The sequence below is a fragment of the Hylaeus anthracinus genome, unplaced genomic scaffold (genome assembly GCF_026225885.1).
Source record: "Hylaeus anthracinus isolate JK02 unplaced genomic scaffold, UHH_iyHylAnth1.0_haploid 12002, whole genome shotgun sequence".
Lineage (NCBI taxonomy): Eukaryota > Metazoa > Arthropoda > Insecta > Hymenoptera > Colletidae > Hylaeus > Hylaeus anthracinus.
In genome coordinates this window covers 3119329-3139646 of record NW_026534349.1, presented here as the reverse complement: position 1 = coordinate 3139646, position 20318 = coordinate 3119329, and the positions used below count along the sequence as shown (strand labels likewise).

The following is a 20318-nucleotide window of genomic DNA, read 5'->3' as shown; positions in this document are numbered from 1 at the left end:
CCGAGAGTTATAGTGCCAGCTTTCGGCGGTGTTGCAGAATTTTCGTGGCTATTATTCGCGGTCTGGTATTACCCCCTCTCTCATTTCGGCTGCTTTTTTTCGGTTTGCCAGAAGCATATCGCATCGCTGCGTTGTTTTATATTCTCCCGTTTGCATTTCACGCTGAGCGAAGCGTGTCGATCCAATCTCCAGTTGTTCGAACAAGTACTAGAACAAGCAATACGCAACTAGGTTGCGCCCGTTTGTTACGAGCCCAGCGTGGACCCAGACGCGTTTTTCCGGCTGCAACTCGACACGCATCGCGAAACGAAAACGAACTTCCCTTCCTAGGTAAGAACGCTTCTGTTTACCACGACGGGAATTAGGCCAAATCACAGGGCTTTAAGTAGCTGAGCAGTGCTCCCCCTGAAGAGAGACGAAAACTAGGCTCGATTCTGGTGATGCAAAGAAATTCTTTTGAATTTACTTGCATCAAGTCGAAGCGAAGGAAAAGATTTTGTTTCGTGGACCAAGTACTTAGCAAGAAATTTACCCTGTTTTGCTGATTAACGGTAAAAATTTGTGTACAGCTTAAGTAATATCTTCAGCCGTCTACTAAGCCTTAAATATAATTGAGAATTTTTCTACATTCTTTCTCTTCCTTTTTTTTTATCTCAAGTAGTACCTTTAGCCCTCTGCCGAGGCTTAAATATAATTAAGAATTCTTCTTCGTCCTTTTTCTTCGATAAACATCGTTCAAAGACTCGACACTAGACAGAGTATCTGTTCCATCTATACCTCCTTAATTTTCGTTTATCGCAGAGCTAAGCCTCTGCTTACCTGCGATGAAATTATAAAAGCAGCCAAAGTCTGATTCAATATGTGACGTTCATAAACGTCTTGTCAATGCCAGCATCTCGAAACTCTCTTTTTCCCTCGTGCTCTACAAACCAAGTAGCGTCCCGTTTAGAATTTCCCTGCAAATTGCTAATTAATACAAAGAAGACAATTAACCGGTAAAACGTAATATCTGTATTTTACTGAATTTTGCGCTTGGTTACGAGCATCTCTGTTTATAGTAATTAATAGCTGTCTCGTTCTCATCGCGCGAGTACATGTCTGGAGAGATTCTTGAAATGCACAAGGGGTTTTGGATGCATAGAGAGACACGTAGCGCGAGCTTGTCGTGTATGAACGAGAATCTTAATGAACCTTAGCAACGAGATTAGTGTATCTCAGAATGTACTCTCTATTTCTAGTACATGGCGTTCGGAAATCGCTGGAACGGCATTACGCGTGGATCGAGTTCGAGTTTTGCCTGGTTTAAATCGTTCATTAATTTCATCGATTGGAAATTGTTCTGTTACACCGAACGCTTATTTATACCGAGCATTTAACGTCCACCGAATTCCAATCAAATTTACATCGAGTCCAGCCGAATAAATTTCAGTTGAACGTTTAATAATTCGAATCGTTGACAATTTTCGCTTCGCGTTCTAATTAATTTTTCCCATGCCGATGAATGTACTCGAGCTAATGAGAGCAGTGGCACGGGAACGACACCGAGTTCCTTCAAACCGAAAACAAATTCGTTCAAGCTCGCACTAAATTCCGTTGCTGATATTATTCGTTTTCCCTCTATGAATTCACGCTCGAATGGATTCGTTCGAGATAACTTTTTCAGACAAATGGTAACATTCCGTCGAAACTATTCGTTCGATCGACTGGAAAATAAAGAAGCCTTTCAGTTTTTATGTTTAAAATTAATTCCACGTAGAATTAGTCGACGACGTTTACCAAAGATATTTCCAAAGTTTACACGAATAAATGCTTGGAACAGTTCTCGGCCACGCGGATGCACTCTCCGATAATAAGGCTAGAAATGATAGAACGCATCGCTCTTTCAACTTTCTCATTTTTCGTCGGATTTCACCGAGTTAATCTCGCCTGAGGGGACCGTAAGCTCGCGAGTCCGATTGTGTCCGTTCGACGAAAAAACGGGGTATGGAACACGACGGTCCGAGCGGAAGAAAGAAACGACGCTTATCGCCCGCCATGGACCAATGGCAATGCTCTGACAATGGGATAGGCACTTGCGGAATGAATGGTCGAGACCAAAAAACTAAATGAATATGACTATGTCGCCCGAGAGATGAAAAACAAACATGCAGGTTACCATTACTGCTACACTTCCGTAAAATTTTATTTACGTAAATAAAGAAAGACACAGGCAACACGGTGGAAATGCTCGAACAAATTATATAAATTTTCATTCATTCGAAATTCATAATTCAAAACAGATTTCCCGTCTCCCTGAAGAAACTTTCGCATCCAGTGAAACGCGTTTTCGGCGTGGCGATTCAGACGTTAAATTATCGAAGAACATTAATCTGCGGCGCAGGCTCCGCTGAACAAATAAAATTTGCCTCCGAAGCCGAAATATTTCACGGGTACCGTGGCGTAGAAAAATTCGGCGAGATACTGTTATAAATAATGAAGAACACCGCTTGATTTACGTCTCTATAAACGTTTCGGGGGGAAAAAATTGCATGTGAATTATCGTTGCCGAAACGAACAGCGAGTATCGCTCGACGAATTAGTTGCTTCCTTCGTAAACATGTTGCTTGATTACGAAATGGGGTTGGAGACGTTTGTTGGAATATTTCGCAACGTGGAGGAATTTTTACAAAAATATTTATTCAAGAAAATTAATTTCTTTCGACGTTATACCCGAAATGGGCAAAATACAAACATTTAGAAAACAATTACCGCTGCACTGCACGAAGAAATTTTGCCTGCGCGTGTGTGTGTTCGGCTCGTACGTTAAGGTACAAAACTGATTCTACGAATTTTTATTATCGCAGCCAAAGAAGAACAAACAAATGTTATGAAATAGTGTAAGTTTCCTGAGACTACAAAGAAATAATAATCGATGTTGTTTACCTTTCTTATGATTTATTTCAACAATAATAAATATTGTTCGTAAGAGTTTGCGTGATTGGTTTAGTTCTGCATTCTCGAATATTTATCTTTGCGAGGAAACGACGATTGCAAATGGTCCAGCTGAACAAAACGACGACGCTAGCTGGGAGAGAACCCGATGACGCGGGTGCTTAGGAACCGGAAACTGGGATCGTGGAAGTTCGAGGCGGAAATTTTACGTTTCAACTGCGAATTCCGCCGAATGTTTTGCGATACCAACGTCGAAATTCCCGACGAAACTGGCTGCTGGTCGGTAAGGGTCAGTGAATGCAGTTTAATTAAACCAGACGAACTCGTTGCCTAACGAAGTTGCGCGTGCCTAAGGTTGATGGCGGTCGCGCGGCGAATGCGCAAAATTGCCAGTATCGTCCGTCGTTTTCGGATCCTCCGATATCTGCGGTGGCGATTCCACGCTAACCTGGCGTCGGAAATGTTTCATTTCGCGCGGTTTAGGAACCGATCGACGCGACTTGATTTTTCAAAGAAGAGACACACGATGCTGACGAAAATTGTAGATGGACGATGATTGAAGCTGACTCGAAGTCTCGGATAGCATCGATATTACTATTTCGAATTTAGAGTATCGTAGATCTCAAGCTTAGCTTCGGATCTGGACATATGCTATTCTAAATAATAAACACCGAATAAGCTTGTAAATTATAAGAGTTGAACGGTATCAACATTATTATTTGGAGTAGCGTAGATTTCAAGTTTTGGATCTGAACATATATTACTCTAAATAATAATGCTTGTCTGCGAGGTAATATCTCGTTTGAAAATAGAAGGCAAAGGCAGAGGAAGAATGCGCATGGCGATGACCGCTAATCTTCCTCCATTACCATGAAACCGCCATTTGCGAGCTAACTGGATCGGGCATTTGACGATGCGCGGGGCCATTTTTGTTCCATCCGCGCCGTTTTACCGAACATTAGCGGCAACGAAACGGAGGACAGATGGCCAGCCACTAAAGGAGCTTTACGATACGCGAGGTGGCATGCTAAACTCGCAATTTGCGGTAATTTTTCGCAATCAGAACCGTCTCTGCGGACCGCGATCACGGACGATAAAGCCAGAGAAGAAGGGTCGAGTTCGGGGCTGGGATTAACAATAGGAAGACAAATAGCGAACCATCAGGCTGCTCATTCAATTACTCTGACGGTTTACCTCTGAAGGTTTTATATATGTTTTTTCTCTTATACGTAGACTACGTCCATTTTTGTCGCGAATAAATTATTATTTAGACCAGATCCGAAAGCATAATTCATCTTCCACGCTTTAGACTTCGAGAAGTATTTTATACCAGCGAAAAAATTTATTCAAATTGTCTGGAAGGTGGGCTCGTCGGAAGCCTCGCATAATTAAGCCGGAAGAGGATAAAAGAACGAGGAAGAGGCGCAGAAACGAACCGTTAGTCACGCGCGTATTTCAACGGTACGACTGCGCGAAATTGATCCTGAAATTGGTCATTAGAGAAGTCTCCTGGCCGCATCGCGAAAATTGTGCGATGCTTTGCTCGAAAATTAAGGGGGGATAGGTGGGAGGGGACACGTTGGATCTTATCAGTGTCGACGATCGTCGCGATAGTTGGGCACGTACGCGTGAAAATTGGGTGCGATGAGGACGCAGGGAGGTGGAGGAGAGATGTAACAACCGTTTGGTGACATGAAACACTCTACTAAAAATTATTCAAGGGTTATACAATGATTATACGACCTATCGAGAAAGGTAAAGACTTTTATATGACACCAAAGAGTCATAAGAAGTCATCAAAAAGTGGAAGATGAAGGAGGCACGTATTGGCATAAGTCGGTCATTGACCTCGGGAGCTGTAGCTACGTTTGATTATAGCTGCAGTAGAGAATGTTAACTAAGAATTGATGTAAAATAATTTAAATGTGACATGGAAGGAAGCACGTGTGCAAGACTGACGATTTGTAAGCAAATAAAACTGGACCAGTAGGTGCAATAATTCATATAAAATAAATTACGTACTCTTATACAACGACGAAACAAACACAAGCCAGTCCTCCAAGAATAAAGAAGCTGAAGCATAAAGCAGCACACGAGTAGAAATTTTACAATAGGACTCTGTACCAAGAGAGGAGTACAATAGGAAAGAGATAAAATATATTTTCAAGAGCCAGTCCTCCAGGAATTGAGAAGCTGAAGAGTAAGAAACCGTTCCACTAGGAACTATTCAATAGCCATAGGATTTTACTCCAAGAATAGAACCTACGCAAGCCGACTAAGTAAACCAAAATAGGATCCCGTAAGTGTTGACACTACCTTCCTTGCAAGATCTGAAGAGAGCCCTAATGTACCGGCATAACCCAGTCCTCCAAGAAGAGTAACGCACGGGACGTCGTACTAAAGGTACCGTTTTCACCGAGTGCGTCTGTTAAAATGGTTGAAATTGTTGTCCCCGACGAAATGGCACCGGACAGGTTGCGCGAATGGTGGCCAGCTGAGCGTGTTCTTCCGGTCTACGTGCCGCCGAGACACGCGACAAACTCGCCGGCTCCTTCAGTGACGATCCCGTCGCCAGTCATGAATAATGCCTCGCATCCGGCGACTGTTCGCGGACGTGTTCAAAGACGTTGAAATACCGAGTGGAACGCTTTCGCGGCGACGGAAACTGTGTTTCGACAATGTTGCAAAATTCGGTCCACGCCGAACGACGCGTCGTCGACAGCCGCGGTTAAAATCGCGATGATTGGCTCGGAGGTGGTTCGTTGTTTGGGAAAGGAGGTCGCGGTGTGAAATTGTGCCAAGAGTGTTCGCCTAAACTGTAGCAGCGATGATCGAGGTGGTAGAATGTAGACAGAATGTTTATAAAATTTATTCTGCAAGGTTAGAGTCCTTTGGGCTCGTCTCGGGTCAGACGCGACCCAGTAACGGCATAGATAACAAACGATGCCCTGGTTGTTCGCCAGTAAATACGCTAAAAACGTTTTCAAAGTGTTCGCCATGGTACAGAGGCTGAAAGCATCATCCCCATATTAGGAAGGAATAAATAGCGTGCCAACGGTGTCACGCCAGCGTGAATAATGATTTGATCGATCGTCGACAGACGTGAATAATGTTCTCGTATCCAGAAACTACTCGGTATCGCGTCCCCGCACGCGAGAGCGTATGCTGTATTCTATTCATCATGATATTCGCGCGACACCGAACCGTTTCTAAACAGAATACGGATAAATAGACAGAAATTGTTTCCCGCGACGAACAATCGTTTTGATAATGACTACTATCCAATAATTCGTATTACACATACGAGAATATGTAAAGCCTACAACTTCTAGATAATCAAAATAAATTCCTCGATAATTATGACACTCCTACGATGAGCAATCCTCGATCCGACAACGTATTCGTCACTGTATGTTTAAATAATTCAACGGCTAAACAAACGAAATAAATTGCTTCGTAAATGTTGATGAGAGGAGACAACGTTACGGCCAGAAACTGTAAGTCCGTTTCAGCAATAAAATATCGGTGAAACTATGAACCGTTCAGAGCCGCGCAACTTCCAATTGAAAAAGTTTCGCCGGGAATAAAACATGCGGGAAATGTTTGGGGCTGTAATGTCGGGGCGGAGACAGACCCGTATAAATGAAACAGCGAGTTCGGTTTAAAAGCACCCCCGGACTAAAATGATAAAATAAAAAGAGGAAGGAGGATTCGTCTGGGCGAGCGGTATCCTTTTCATCGAGCCGAGCCGCTCGAATATTCGTGACGAGAATCTCCGCAGACGCGTTAAAGTATACTTAATTAGCGACCGCTAATTACCCGGCAGACGTGCACGCGACTATCTATTATACACCGCCGCTCAAAAGCTGCGGCTTAACCGCTATATGCAAACAAATACGCGGAACTGGGAAAAATTTACGGGTTAAATATTCCAGGTATTTTAAATACCTGTCGCTGTACAGGATAAAATTAATTGCGAAACTCGATGTTTGGCTGTTTGTAATTTCCCTATAATTCTGTATCGAAGGTATAGACAAAATTGCTCTAAACTAACATAGTCGTTGTTATTATTAATAAGACAATAACAGTATTTTTGATATCATCATGTTCCCTTTCATTCCTATATTCGTTGTATTCATTTAATTACGTTCAAATACATTTTTATTTGAATATTAAAAGACGAAATCTTTTTGGATTATTTTACCTTAATAATAATACATCGAATTTCTTCGAATATTTCAATTTCAAATTTATTCGTATTTAGGTGTTGATTGAATGAATCAATGGAGAAAGAGCAACATTTTTCGTCAGCATTTGAAATATTTTATCTAAACTTCTAAGCTCCGGAATCACAACTTTTTAGAGGCGTTGTACTCGAAAACGATGGCGTTGCGTCGTAACGAACGTGCCCCGTTACTTCTGGCTAGTTCGTTTATGAAATCCTTGGTCGAATGCACTTTATCGTTGCATAATTTCGTGAGCGCCAAGAACGCGCGCGCGCCGCATTAATTTGATTAGTAATGGGGAACAATAACCGTAATACGTAGCCGAAACGGAGATAACTATAATCACCAAGGGGGATGGAGCGGCGGGGGTTGTTTCCCTTGATCACTTTCTTGCCCCCGGCCCTCGACGGACTCTCTCTAATTTCGCAGACAGCTCGTTGCAGAGATTCTTATCTTCGGCTCGGTATTTACCAAGGCGAACATACTAGGCGTTTGCTCGCCGAATGCGAAACGCTTCGACGAACGAAGATGCTGTTCCCTCCCAACGGTAGATCCGCAGAGTCAACGGATGCGACTGTATATCTGTATCCCGGAGACAAGTTAAACGTGGAAATTATGAGATAAATGTGTTGAATGGGGTATTAAGCGAGAACTATGAGTAAATATGGTATCAGGCTCCATTTACTCGGTGTTGATACAAGCAACATTTTGAAACGTTACGACTGAACTGCAAATTTTCATGCTTTCGTAAGAAACTTGAATACGCAAGAAACTACAAACGCGGTATGGGATAATATAAAAAAAAAAATATCGAAAGTAAAGTTCGTATTGTAATATTACCAGAGTAAAATAATTTTATTTTGCGTATAGATCCGCGAGCTAGTAGCGACAAGTCACCCAATTTATCGCTCGAGCTAATAGAACCGCTGGTTGTCGTGGGAATTTTCAAGAAAATTAATCGATCCGTGTGATAAGCAGAGCAACTGATCCCAGACGCCACAGACCCGTGACGCGATAAAAAGTTCGCCACTCCCTCGCAATGCCACTCGAAACGAATTATTCAAAACGTATTTCATTACGCGGCGTCCTCGCGGGAGCAATATCAACGAAGAAAAACTGCTGAAAAACAACCCCGTTTCTCCATTAATGAAATTTATTGCACAAGACGAGCACTCCCCGGGAGACGACGTTCTAAATCATAGAATTGAAATTGAACGATGAAAATTTTAACGAGGATACTTGACAAATATGAAATTCTAAAACAACAGATGTCCGATAACTTATGCAGACAGTGCTTTCCACTGAGGAATTTAAAAAATTCATTCCGAAAATCGTATATCGAAATTCGTGAATTTTTACGCAGTTACAAAAATAAACGCCACAGTAAATGATGGATTATATAATTTCCAGTGATCTAAATAATATTTTCTCTTAGCAGAAATTTTCAAGAATATTCGTTTGGCAATCGACGTGTTAATACTAATCCTACTGTACTATTTTTTTTTTAACTGTTCTAAGAATTTCAAATATTTGTCCTGAGTCATAGGAAATTGTTTATGTCATTTTATGGTGCAGTCCAGATGCTTGAAACTTTTCTAACGTTATCAGAAAAAGTTACTTCTCTCGTTAGCCCCTGTCGATAAACGAAACGAAGCTTGTCTTCTACTTCTCCTTTGTCTTTCTTTTTTTTTTTTTTCTGCTGGTGTCACGGCGTGCAGCACACGAAACGCGTCCGTTAGGTGGGAACGTCGTTTTGCCTCGTTTCCTTCTCGTTTTCACGGCGTCGCGGACGTGTGTCAACGAGCCGATACGTGTGCCATCTCGCATTTTACTTTTTCGCGTGACAACCTTCACGAAAATACCGAGACATGCGCGCTAAAACCTGAAAATTGCGCGAGGAAGCTCCTTTGGCGACGGTCGCTGAAGATAATTTGCGAAGCAGGCTGAAAGCATGATCGATATCCGATTAACGACGCATGAAACGTTCGATCGCAGTGTTTTGGGACTATCTGGGTTTTTTAACTAGATGCATTTGAAAGTCAATTACATTTATTTTATTTTGAAACAATAATAGACAATATCGTGCATTCTATGTCTTAATATGCATTTCATTTTATAAGTACATGTATTTTATATCGAATGAATTACAACGACACGTGTAATGATAAAACGAAATACGTATTATGAAATAGAATACGCGTCATTGTTTAAATTCATTTTATTTGCGAAAACCTGATCAATGTTTTTCATTGAGCTCCAACGCGTTTCGCTATATTAAAAAGTATAATTTGTAGAAAGATTATTGCAACTAAATGCGAACCCCTATGAATATTGATGAATATTTTTTGTTGGAACCTGCACGGAATTTTCACATCACTGGCAGATATTTAACGATCCATCGGTTCATTAACACGCTAGCGGAGGAACATTATAATAATTTCCCGCTAGCAATTTCGTCGTACTTTGCGCACGATTTCGATGGCTCGCGTACCGACGCGACGTACGGATGTTTAAACGAGTTCGCAACGAACCATTCATTTTCGACATAATTTCGTCGCGCTGTTTCTAAATTTATAACTAAATTATTAACTTGAATACGTGTACCGTGCCATGCGTTTATATCGATTTATAACAGCCATTACAGTGAATAAAATAATCTCAAGGACGAAGTTAAATGAAAATATTTCTCGTGTGATATTTCACGAGTTCGATGGTTTTTAATTCAATCTATATATAAAATCAAAATTCATCGTCAACGTTGCGTAAGTCAAATAGAAAAAAAAAAACAGCGATGGGGTTATCAAACATAACGAAATTTTTCAAGTCTTTGTCGCAATTGCGAAATATACGAACGCAAGTTCTCGCCAGCGAGCGATCAAGTGCCTTGCTCGTTGAAGTACCATTTTTGTCCTCGATAACATATTATTTCTTTTTTTTTTTTTTGTTACGTTCTAACTTTAATTAAAATTTTTTTAGTTCACTCATCTTTTGGAGCTACGTCACTTTAATTAATTTCTTTTTTTGATACGATGCTGATTAATAATTGGACGCCGTAGGAAGGAGAGTTTGTCCAATGCAGAGTACAGCTGCATTTTCGCGAGATGCATATTACGAGTGCCGCATTTATCATCGATCGCGCGCAATTCGTGCTTACGAACGGCTATTCCACAATTTCGTGAAACTTTCCACGACTATCAGTTCCGACAAGGAAACTGGCAAACTTATGGCTGTACTCGCGTGCTACGTAAAGCCTCGTAAAATGTCTTCACTCTGTCGTTCCCACGATTATTAAATCTATATCTAAACAGTCGATATTTTATTACGATTTTCATATCTCTACCGCTGAACACGTTTTGTCTGCCAGACAAACATTCTTGAAAACTTCTGCTGGAATTAAATATTACTTCGACCATTGAAAGCTACGTAATTAAATTCACTCAAATTCGTTTCCTTCGATACTTTACTTTTAGAATTAATTTTGTTAGTCCTCCGGTGAAATTTCTACAAAACATCCAGTGGCAACTGTGGCATCGAAGAGCGGTTTCCATAAGCTAGCAAGTGATTTACCAAACGAATCAGTGCAGCGAAAGTTTCCGTATTCGGCGAAGTTAAAAAGTGGGATGAAGCACGATTGAACCCAAGTGTAGTTTCCACGAGACGATTGGTTAACGCGAAACGTCGAACTCGTTCGAAGCGCGAAACTTGCGTGTATATTTGAAAGATGGTACAGATCGGAGATTTGATCGCCATCATGGAGGAACGTGACTTCGACAGAGACACCATCGATACGGACTCTTTGGAGTTCGAGGTAATAGCTACGTCTCAAATTCCGACAAAAACCAAAATTCTATCACTTGAAAATTGAAATTGTAAACTATTACTGCGTTTCGATAAGATAGAGACGACGCGGCAGAGAAACTATTTTCAAGAGACCTGCCGGCATAAGTTAATCCCATTCGCTTTCGTTGCACTGAAAATGCATTTCGCGTTATCGCAGGCTATACACTTGTCGTCGTGCCCGAAGCAGCTGGATCTCAGCAACGGGGGACTGTCAAGAATTCCCGACAGCGCTGTAGCGTTCCCCGCCATAGAGGAGCTGGTGTTGAGCCAAAATCAACTTACAAACACCAACAACAATCTGACGCTTCTGCACAGGTACGGTGTTAAAGATAAAGTTTGAAATCGTTCGTTTCCAAAAATAATTCCAAGAGTGTAACAGCAGAAGATACAAAAATCTGCTCCACACTTTAGTAAATAAGAAACATAAGTCTAAGAATAATTCTAAGAATAATTCTGACAACTTTTCGTCGCACAGTTTTATTATTGAAACTGTTACTGCTACAACTCCTTTAACGGTGGATTTCTTTTAACGAAGGTTCCCTAAACTGCACGTTCTTCACGTGGATGGCAACGAACTGCTGAAAATTCCACGAGAATTGCTGGAGCTCAGGGGACTTACCTACCTCAATCTTTCGGACAACAAAATCGACAGGGTCCCGTCTGACATAAGCCAGCTTATCAAGTACGTAAAGTGAATTTTATCAGATTTCGATCGACGAACCGTGTCCTCCAACTACGGCGTTGGAAAGAAAAAAATACGCGAAAGTATCTCATTTAACACTAAACTTGTCACGGTTCTTGTATGCAATATATAAGTTGTATGCATTATATACGATCGTTTCGCGCATTATTCGATCCAGTATAATATTTCTCGTGTGATATTTCACGAGTTCGATGGTTTTAATCTATATGTAATATCACAATTCATCGTCAACGTTACGTAATTCAAATAGAAAAGAAACAGCGAAGGGTTGTCAAACAAAATATTTTTGCATTTAATTGAAGAAGCGTCTTTAGAACTAGTCACTTGTCCCATTTCTGTTGAAACAGTTACAAATAAATGAGATTTAGTGTCAACGTTAGTAAATAAGCATCGATTTCGCTATTATCGTCTTATCGTTACACGAAAAACCGCTGCTTTTCTGATCGCTGAACGGTGCACGATTCCAACAGTTTGTTCGCTGATACTGTAGGGTGCAGTTCAATTTCCACAGGTAATCTGAGTTTATCGCGTCGCCGAATCACCGATAAATCAGTGGTACTTCCGCTCCGCGAGATAATAGAAAGTTACCCGTTAATTAATCGAACGAACCGCCGTGCTGGATATATTATTCGTCGATTTCCTTGCATCCGCAACGCCCTTACCCAGTCGACGATGCGCTAATTGTGATAAATCGTCTATCCCATGGACAATTGGCCGTGGAACAGGAATCGACACCGATAGTCGAACGTCTTCGAGCTTTGGCGAATCGTTGATCCTTGTCTCGGGGTCACTTGGACTGGCCCACACAAATCCTGTCTCGGTGAAACCCTATCGTACAATTCGTATTTCTGATCCTGTCTCTTCGGTTATTTCCAGCATGATAGACCAGTGAATGCTTGATATTTCGTAATTATAAAAATTAGTATATACGAGTACTAGTCACTTGGACTGGCCCATCCGAATCCTGTCTCAGTGAAACCCTATCGTACAATTCGTAGTTCTGATCCTGTCTCTTCGGTTATTTCCAGCACGATAGACCAGTGAATGCTTGATATTTCGTAATTACATAAAAATGATTATATACGAGTTCTTGCGTGCATGTTTACACGGGGCAGGTCTGGCGCGGGCTCTACGAGTAAGAAAACCCAGGGAGCATCGCGATTATTGGAAAGTTTCGCATTAATTCGCGGTTAGGCTCCTCTTCCTTCGTCGTTTACGCGCCACTGCGCCCCGATGCATGACTTCTGCCAGGCGTGTTGCTCAACTCCATTCTACCGGTGAGCGGCGAGTCGACTCGAGGCTTTGCACTAGCCGTTGTATGCGTCTTTCATTCGTGATTTCTTTTCCCGTGGACGCGTGTGTTCGACGCGTAACAGACGTCCGTGTATCGGTGGGCTCGTGCTCACGTCCGTAGTTCCTCCTTATGCAGGGCTACGGCATCCCCGTTTCCGCTCGGTGGAAAGCAGTTTTCGAGAAGCTTTACGCAACCTCTGCACCTCTTCGCCTATTTAATTAACGCGTGGCTCGACCACCTTCCTCCGGGTCTGTGGGGCACGAATCGCGATCTTTTGAAAACGATGGAACTTTGGATCAGCCAATTGGATTATTTCTGCATGAAGCTTGTAGACGAAGGTCTCTGGAATTGTTTTCAGCGTAATAGAAACGTTTTCGTGCGAGCTCTGATTCGTATTACGCTCCCTCCTTGCTCCTTTCCACCGTGATAAGTATAATAGAAACACTTTTACGTTACGTTCGTTACGACCACCTGTTAGTCCGAACGGCGTGTTACTCTAACGTTGCTCCGGAGAACCTTCTTCCACCATAGTGGATGTAATAGAAGCACTTTTACGTTGGTATCACTTCTACTTATTCCTTCGTTTCGTTTACCGATTATTTGCACCGTGCGGGACTCTTTCAGATGATATTTCGTTAATAAAAATCGCTCTACATTCTGCAGAAGCTTGCACGTTCAGACTCTGAACTTCAGAGTGATCGATAGGAGAGACCTGATTCTTTCGCAATCAGTTGCAGTCGCTGCTTAAGCTCGGACTAGAAATGATTCTCCTCGGGACGGGTCGCGTTACAAATGTCAGGTATTATTTTGAGAAGATGAGTTACTCCGGGCGTCCCAGCTGCGGGAGCTTCGTCGCAATGATACCTTGAAGAAAGGAGTCCGCGAATATGTGGCGTACCAGCGAGAACGTTGTCGTAATTCAAGCTCTCGGGAGGGAACGATGCTTTCGTTGGAGAAAATTGAATTTGTTTGAGTTAAGATGTTTGTAAGTTACCATTCAGCTCGCGGGAGTGTATTCGATTTAGTAGGAGAAAGGAGATCGAATGGGGAACGCGTGGGTCGAATGGATTTAGAAAATAGGTGACGGAAGGGATTAACGCGATTACGTTGCTCGCGTTGTGGAAATTTCACGTTACGTTTTACCTTCGTTACGCGCACGCGCCCATTAATTAAGGACGAAGGTACTGCAACTCCCTCGCCTGACTTTGCGTTTATAGTATTTTTTTTTCTCTCCCGTCACGTGCAATCGCATCGTACGTATATTATACAGCGCGGGGGAACTGAAAGTGGCAATAAGGGTGAAATATTCGAATACTACGGGGAGTATAGAGAGTGAATATCGCTCGATATGATTGAAAGTAATCTTGAACTATTCATGAAAAATTTGATATGTGGATATTCCTCGTTAACAAGGAAAGAAATTGGCCCTGGCCACAGTAATTGCCAATGCTGATTGCATACCACTGAAATTATTCGATAAGAAATCGGATAATCTTCGAATCACAACCGAAACGCGCCTCAAATAACCGACTTTCTTTTGCTTGGAACACACGAAAGATTGAATTTAATTGCTGTTAACAGTAGGATCGTTAAGATTAAATTGAACGCAGTTGTAGAAAATTATACGCAAGTATACTGCTACGAAAATCCTGAAACGAGGAACATTGTTTTTTTTTTTTTTTTTTTTTTTTTTGTGGCAGACCGCTTCCTACTCGACGCGACCGAGCTGTTTCATTATTTATAAGAGAAAGATCACTCGTTCGCTAAAAATGTTTCAATTTCTTTGTCGAAAGAAGAATCTCCAAACGCGGTGCATTCTTAATGCCTCGGTTATTCGAAAGTGAACGAACGAACGGTACTTCTTACAAATAATGAATAATGCCAGCCAACTTCTGGCACGTCGATCCGGAACACCGACATCTCGTTAAATGCGCAAAGACACGAACGGTCTCGGTTCATAAATAAAATTCAAATCGAAGGTCGTGGAAGGATCGGCTGCTTTCCCGCAGCCTTTCTTCCGTTCCAAAGTTACAAAAGAATCGTTTAAAATTTTTAATAGGGTCTCCGGCGTACTGCATGGCCGAGTGTGTCTTGAACGACTACTCCCCCAGTGATAATCAATTAACATCCATTAGCGGACGGAGCGGCGAGCCCCAAACCCGAGTTGGATCAAAAGATAGAAAGGGTATCGTAATCGAAAAGCGACCGAAAGTGCTCCACGGTTCCCCAAAGGGACAGACGAACCGTTTAAAATATTCAGCACGGTCTCTTGGAAGCTGTACCGGCAAGAGGTTCTTAAAGAAGAATCCACGTAACAGTCTCGAGTTTCCCAACTACGGGGAACAAGAACCCTTCGGAAGAAGCGCCATTTAAAAGCTCCTTATCATTGAATTTCTTCTCTTAACGAGCCGCGTGCTCCACATCCGTGGAACAATGGCCAGAGAGGCCACCGAGTGAAACCGTGCAATTACATACCGATCAGACTGTCCAATAAGAAAGAGCGCACATCCCTTGTTAACGTGGTCGTGAACAACCAATAAGCTTATCGAGGCTATCCCTCGACTCGCAGGAGGATCGCATCATCTGCCGATGATTATAACCTTTCGATTAAAAGAAAGGAACGCTTCTTTGCATTCTAAGAACGGAACAGAAAGATTTTTGTATAATTATTCGCATCGATTCTTCTAATTATCCAAGTTAAACAGTACATGGTAATTTTACATTTTCTGAAAAATGAATCCCGAACCAGCAGGAGGATCGTAGTATCCTTTCGAAGAGTCAAATGGTAGCCCAGAATTATTTTGTATCGCATTGGTTGCCCCTTCGTGGTAAAATGGTTCTTTCATCGCAGACGTGTTCCCATCTCGCTAAACGCAACGAAGATGCAACCCGAAGGAGTTGGAAACTTCCGTAACCGTAACTGGGCCGTCGTATCGCTGAATTGCTGAAAGTTAGAGCAACCCGGTGATCGCTGGTACACAACCAGGCCGCGACACGAGGAATTACCATAGCCCCGCTTGGTAGTACCTAGTTGGTACGCCACCACCAGAAGCTAATCTGTCCGTGTTCTGTTTACGTCAGAGTGGTCAGCGATCCTTGGTCTCCCTCTTTCCTTCCTCGAGACAGGAGTAGTCTTGGACATGCTTTGCCTCGCGGCTGACTTCTTAGTAACATGAAGAACTCGCGCGAGCGTGCACCACCTTCTAACCTCGCGAACCTGCAGCTCGCAAGAACCGCCACAGTGCAAGAGAAAATGTGAATAAATTTCAGTGTGTGAATTAGAACTTCTCAAAGTGTTTGGGACACGTGACGAAAGTGTTGGTTTGCCAAATCTTTGGATATTCTTGCTTCGGGAGTCCTACTTGACCCTCCACCGTAACTCCAAATCCAAGAATTAATTAGTACTCTGAGCCGTTTTATTCGCTAGTCGAATTGAATGGACTGTTTTTATTAGATTCCCATTGCAATGAAAGGTTAGAAGGGATTGAAGCATTAGTGAACAATTTATTGAATGATCGTGCGGACACCAGGTGCTCGGAGTATTGTCAGCCAGTGTCTGACGAACCCTGGAAGATCGCTGACGTTCAGAGGGAATCCTTTAGCAAGGTGTACAGTCGGGGTGGACGAGAGAGTACCGACTGGAGACAGTGAATATTTTAATGAATTACGAGCGACTAAGATATGCAAAGGGAGCTTCTTTGAAGATACAGTGTTCTGGATAAGAACCACCCCTGAAGGGAAACTCGAGGGGATAGTACGATATCTTTAGCGACCTCCTCGATTTTTAAACGACAGGTGCAGTCGTCGAGGAATATAGGAAATGTTCGTTAACCGGGTGAGAAATACCTGTGTGTTTGAAAATAATATACGAGAAGTAAAATTGGAGAATATAATTACAAATATCTATTCCCGAAATACCTATTCGTCGAAGGAGCTGTACCCCCTGTAAAACTATGCGTTCTGCTGTTGATACGGTTTCTCTCGTTTCACAATGCAACGATTTCGATTTTACTTAAAAAAAAAACTGAAAGTTCGTCCGATGACACAGATGCTTACTGCCAGGAAGGTTTTCACCATAATTTGAAACTTTCTACTCAAGTGCACATCCTGTGGGCGGCCCGTTTAGGTTCACCGATTCGTTTGTCCGTGCAGCGAGGGTGCAACGTGCATTCACGTCAAACCGCGTTGCATCGTAACTGTAATGCTAATTCATCTTAATTTATTTGATTCGAACGAGATACCGGAAGCGCCGTGCAATTTACGAGCAACGTCAATCGGAATTCTCGTGGAAAACGTGGACTGAAAGTTTAGCTAAAAATAGATTCTAACGTAGAAAATGATAAAATCCTCTAACGAAAGTAGCATGCATGAGCGATTTATTAAATTAAGTCGCGTAACAGTAACTGCGCGCAACCATCGAAGTAAAACCATAAGTAACGCTCGACGTTCCCTTTACGTAATTTACCGAACGCAAAATCGCTCGTAACAGTATTCCTCTTCGTTTTCAGCCTGAAAGAACTCATCCTAGATCGTAATGGCATTAAAGATTTGCCGCACGAAGTCGGCGAGCTGAGGAACTTGAGAAACATTTCCTTGGCTGGAAATTGCCTCAATAGTATACCGTCTTTCCTCAACATGCGAGCCCTCACGCTAACGGTACGTTGTGTTTGTAATTTTTTATGATATTATTAAAGTATTTCGCAATTTGAAATTTGTGCCACGTTACACTGAATAGTCACGGAGTGAAGTAACACGCTGAATGTAGCAATTATTTCGATCAATTAACTTGGAAAAATTTCAAACGTACGCGTCCTAGAAGTCTGGTTTCTAGAAATATCCCAGTTAGTATTATTTAACGAGAAAGGAGTTAGATTGAATGAAACAGTTGTGTACTACTACTACTACTATTCGCACGATAGTTTCCCATAAATAGTATCTCTATTTTTGGTACCCCAGAAATATCCCCGTTAGTATTTTACGAGAATGTAGTAACGAGTTGAATGGAACGATTGTAATGGTTTTCCATTTACGATGTTTATAAATACTTTGCATAGTGCATATATTTGTAAATATTAGAGAGAGACTTCTCCCACCTGTAAGTATTCTGTTTTTTATTCGATAATGACCCAGCTTTCGCCGGGCACGAAAAAAATTAGTCTATAGACTCATCAATTGTTCCCCTCCACGGAAATCTTTAGTAAAAGGCGAAAGATTTATGCGTGATTTGAAGGGAAACCAGAGTGACGTACCTTCGTTTCGGTCGGGCTTATATCTACCAGGGAGCACGTTTTGCTCGCGAGAAATCACTTGAGTTGGGAGCCACCTAGTGGTGGCGTGGAACAACACTCCGCTGCCAGGGCCGTCCATACGTAAACAGACGCCATGCACACTGAAAATTTAAATAAATGCGTTCATACGAAAACTTGTACACTGTATATTATTATTATTTTCTATTATTATTAATAGAAGACAATGTCTTCTTTTTTTTTTTTTTTTTTTTTTGTGAACAACGAAGAATGTTTATGTAGGAAAGTAAAAATTTTGTAATTGTCTCAGGATGTTTTGTCGAAGACCGACAATGCTAAAGTGTACAAGGACGAGAGAAATAATCAAAATTATTTGTACAAAGTCAATCTGCGGAACAATCAATTGAAGGGAAACATCATTCTTGGAAATTATGGGGTGAGTACAATACTATACAATCATGTGATTAATGTATCGTCCAGACAAGAATCAGTGACCATTTCCGTTTCTATTTTTGCTTCAATCAAGAATTTAACGCATCTAGACGTCAGTGAAAATAGCATTGAAAAATTGGACATCAGTGCCCTTCAAGAATTAAGAAGCGTCCGTTGCGCGCGAAATATTTTAACAGAACTGACCGTCTGTGGGAGAAACCTTGTTTCGCTTATCGCTGGAAATAACAGTAAGGTTCTTTGTTTTTCAAACCTGGGTAAAATAAAAGGAATGTTGAAAATTTAATCTCGTACGAATACAACATTTTTACAGAACTGAAGAAATTAACTATCGAACCTGTGCCAATCAATCTCGAACATTTAGACGTCTCTTAGTAAGTACAAGCATCGTTAAACGAGACCTTGTGTACACAAAATTAATATTCCTTGACGTTAAACGAATATATATTGATTTCAGCAACAACTTAGACGCCCTTCCAGAATGGACACCGGATCTTCCAGTGTTGCGTGCTCTTTTTGCATCTCACAATGCCCTAACAGCCCTTCCGGATCGACTGCTAACGCAACCGTCGAGGCTGGAAGTTCTTCACCTGCCCCACAATAGACTCCAAGCCCTTCCACCACCCAGGAAACCACTGAATATTGTTCACTTGACTCTGCAAGACAATGCGTTGACAGCCCTACCAACGAGCTTCTTTGCAAATACAGAAAAGTATGACAGGCAATTTCATTTCTCCCCGTCGCTAATTAAAAAAATAACGAAACGACGATGGGTTTCTTTCCCTCAGAATGAAAGTCCTGAATCTCTCCAACAATCGACTGTCCGAACTTCCGCACTTGGTCGAAGGAAGCAGAAATCGACACGGCAACCACAGCTTGGAAAAACTGTATCTCACCGCCAATTGCTTAACGGATACCGCTTTGGACACTCTCGCACAGCTCGCGTCCCTGCGAGTTCTTCATATAGCCTACAACACCTTGGACACGCTTCCTGAGAGGTAGCCCGAGTAGTTTCAGAATTTATTTCCACGTATCGCGACGAGCAAACGGTGTATTATAGACATGCGCTTGCAGTTGCACAGCATCGTGGAGAGATTTAGAAGAGTTGGTGCTCTCTGGGAATCGTCTTCAGTACCTTCCGGACAACGTAGCCAACCTGCGTCATTTGCGCGTGTTGCGCGTTCATTCCAACCGACTTCTGACTTGTCCCACATTCAACAAGACGACATCCTTGAAGGTAACGGCACGTTTCAATCTAATAGAACAAACTCGAAGAAACGTACGACAGACTAAATAAATAAACACCGCGTAGGTATTGGACTTGGCCCATAATCAACTGGACAGGGTGAATCTAGCTACCTTGGTGCCGCCCCAACTACAGTTCCTGGATATATCCTGCAATTCGAGGCTTCACGTGGACCCTAGACAATTCCAAGTGTACAGATCTCAGCGACCGATATCGCTGGTCGACGTGTCGGGACAGAACAGACCGAGTCTACCTTCTCATCCTCATCAACAGGAAATCGTTTCCGCGGAGAAGGGCGCGGAGCAACCGTGGAGATTGGGATTTTCGGAAACAGCTGGGTCCAGGGAGAGGTGATGTCGACCGGCGTTCACTTTTCACGTTT

At 42.2% G+C, this 20318-nt stretch overlaps 1 protein-coding gene, 1 long non-coding RNA gene and 1 other non-coding gene across 5 annotated transcripts in view; 1 reads left to right on the top strand and 2 right to left on the bottom strand.

Annotated features, from left to right (window-relative positions):
- Nucleotides 1-20318, bottom strand: part of LOC128891549 (uncharacterized) — a 150952-nt gene that overhangs the window by 122445 nt on the left and 8189 nt on the right. Inside the window, exon 2 of the long non-coding RNA XR_008460859.1 lies at nt 18244-18383. This is a non-coding gene — a long non-coding RNA (uncharacterized LOC128891549). The remainder of the gene's footprint in view (nt 1-18243; nt 18384-20318) is intronic.
- LOC128891530 (PH domain leucine-rich repeat-containing protein phosphatase 2) overlaps nt 1-20318 on the top strand; it is an 83800-nt gene that overhangs the window by 59443 nt on the left and 4039 nt on the right. For all 3 annotated transcript variants that reach the window (XM_054151076.1, XM_054151077.1, XM_054151075.1), the window contains exons 6-15: nt 11155-11312; nt 11533-11679; nt 17503-17650; nt 18551-18676; nt 18767-18920; nt 19004-19064; nt 19148-19402; nt 19479-19688; nt 19765-19927; nt 20003-20286. In XM_054151076.1, the coding sequence (XP_054007051.1) occupies nt 11155-11312; nt 11533-11679; nt 17503-17650; nt 18551-18676; nt 18767-18920; nt 19004-19064; nt 19148-19402; nt 19479-19688; nt 19765-19927; nt 20003-20286 (1706 nt within the window). The remainder of the gene's footprint in view (nt 1-11154; nt 11313-11532; nt 11680-17502; nt 17651-18550; nt 18677-18766; nt 18921-19003; nt 19065-19147; nt 19403-19478; nt 19689-19764; nt 19928-20002; nt 20287-20318) is intronic.
- Nucleotides 18118-18238, bottom strand: LOC128892569 (U5 spliceosomal RNA). The gene has a single exon (XR_008461098.1). It is a non-coding gene; the product is annotated as a U5 spliceosomal RNA (small nuclear RNA).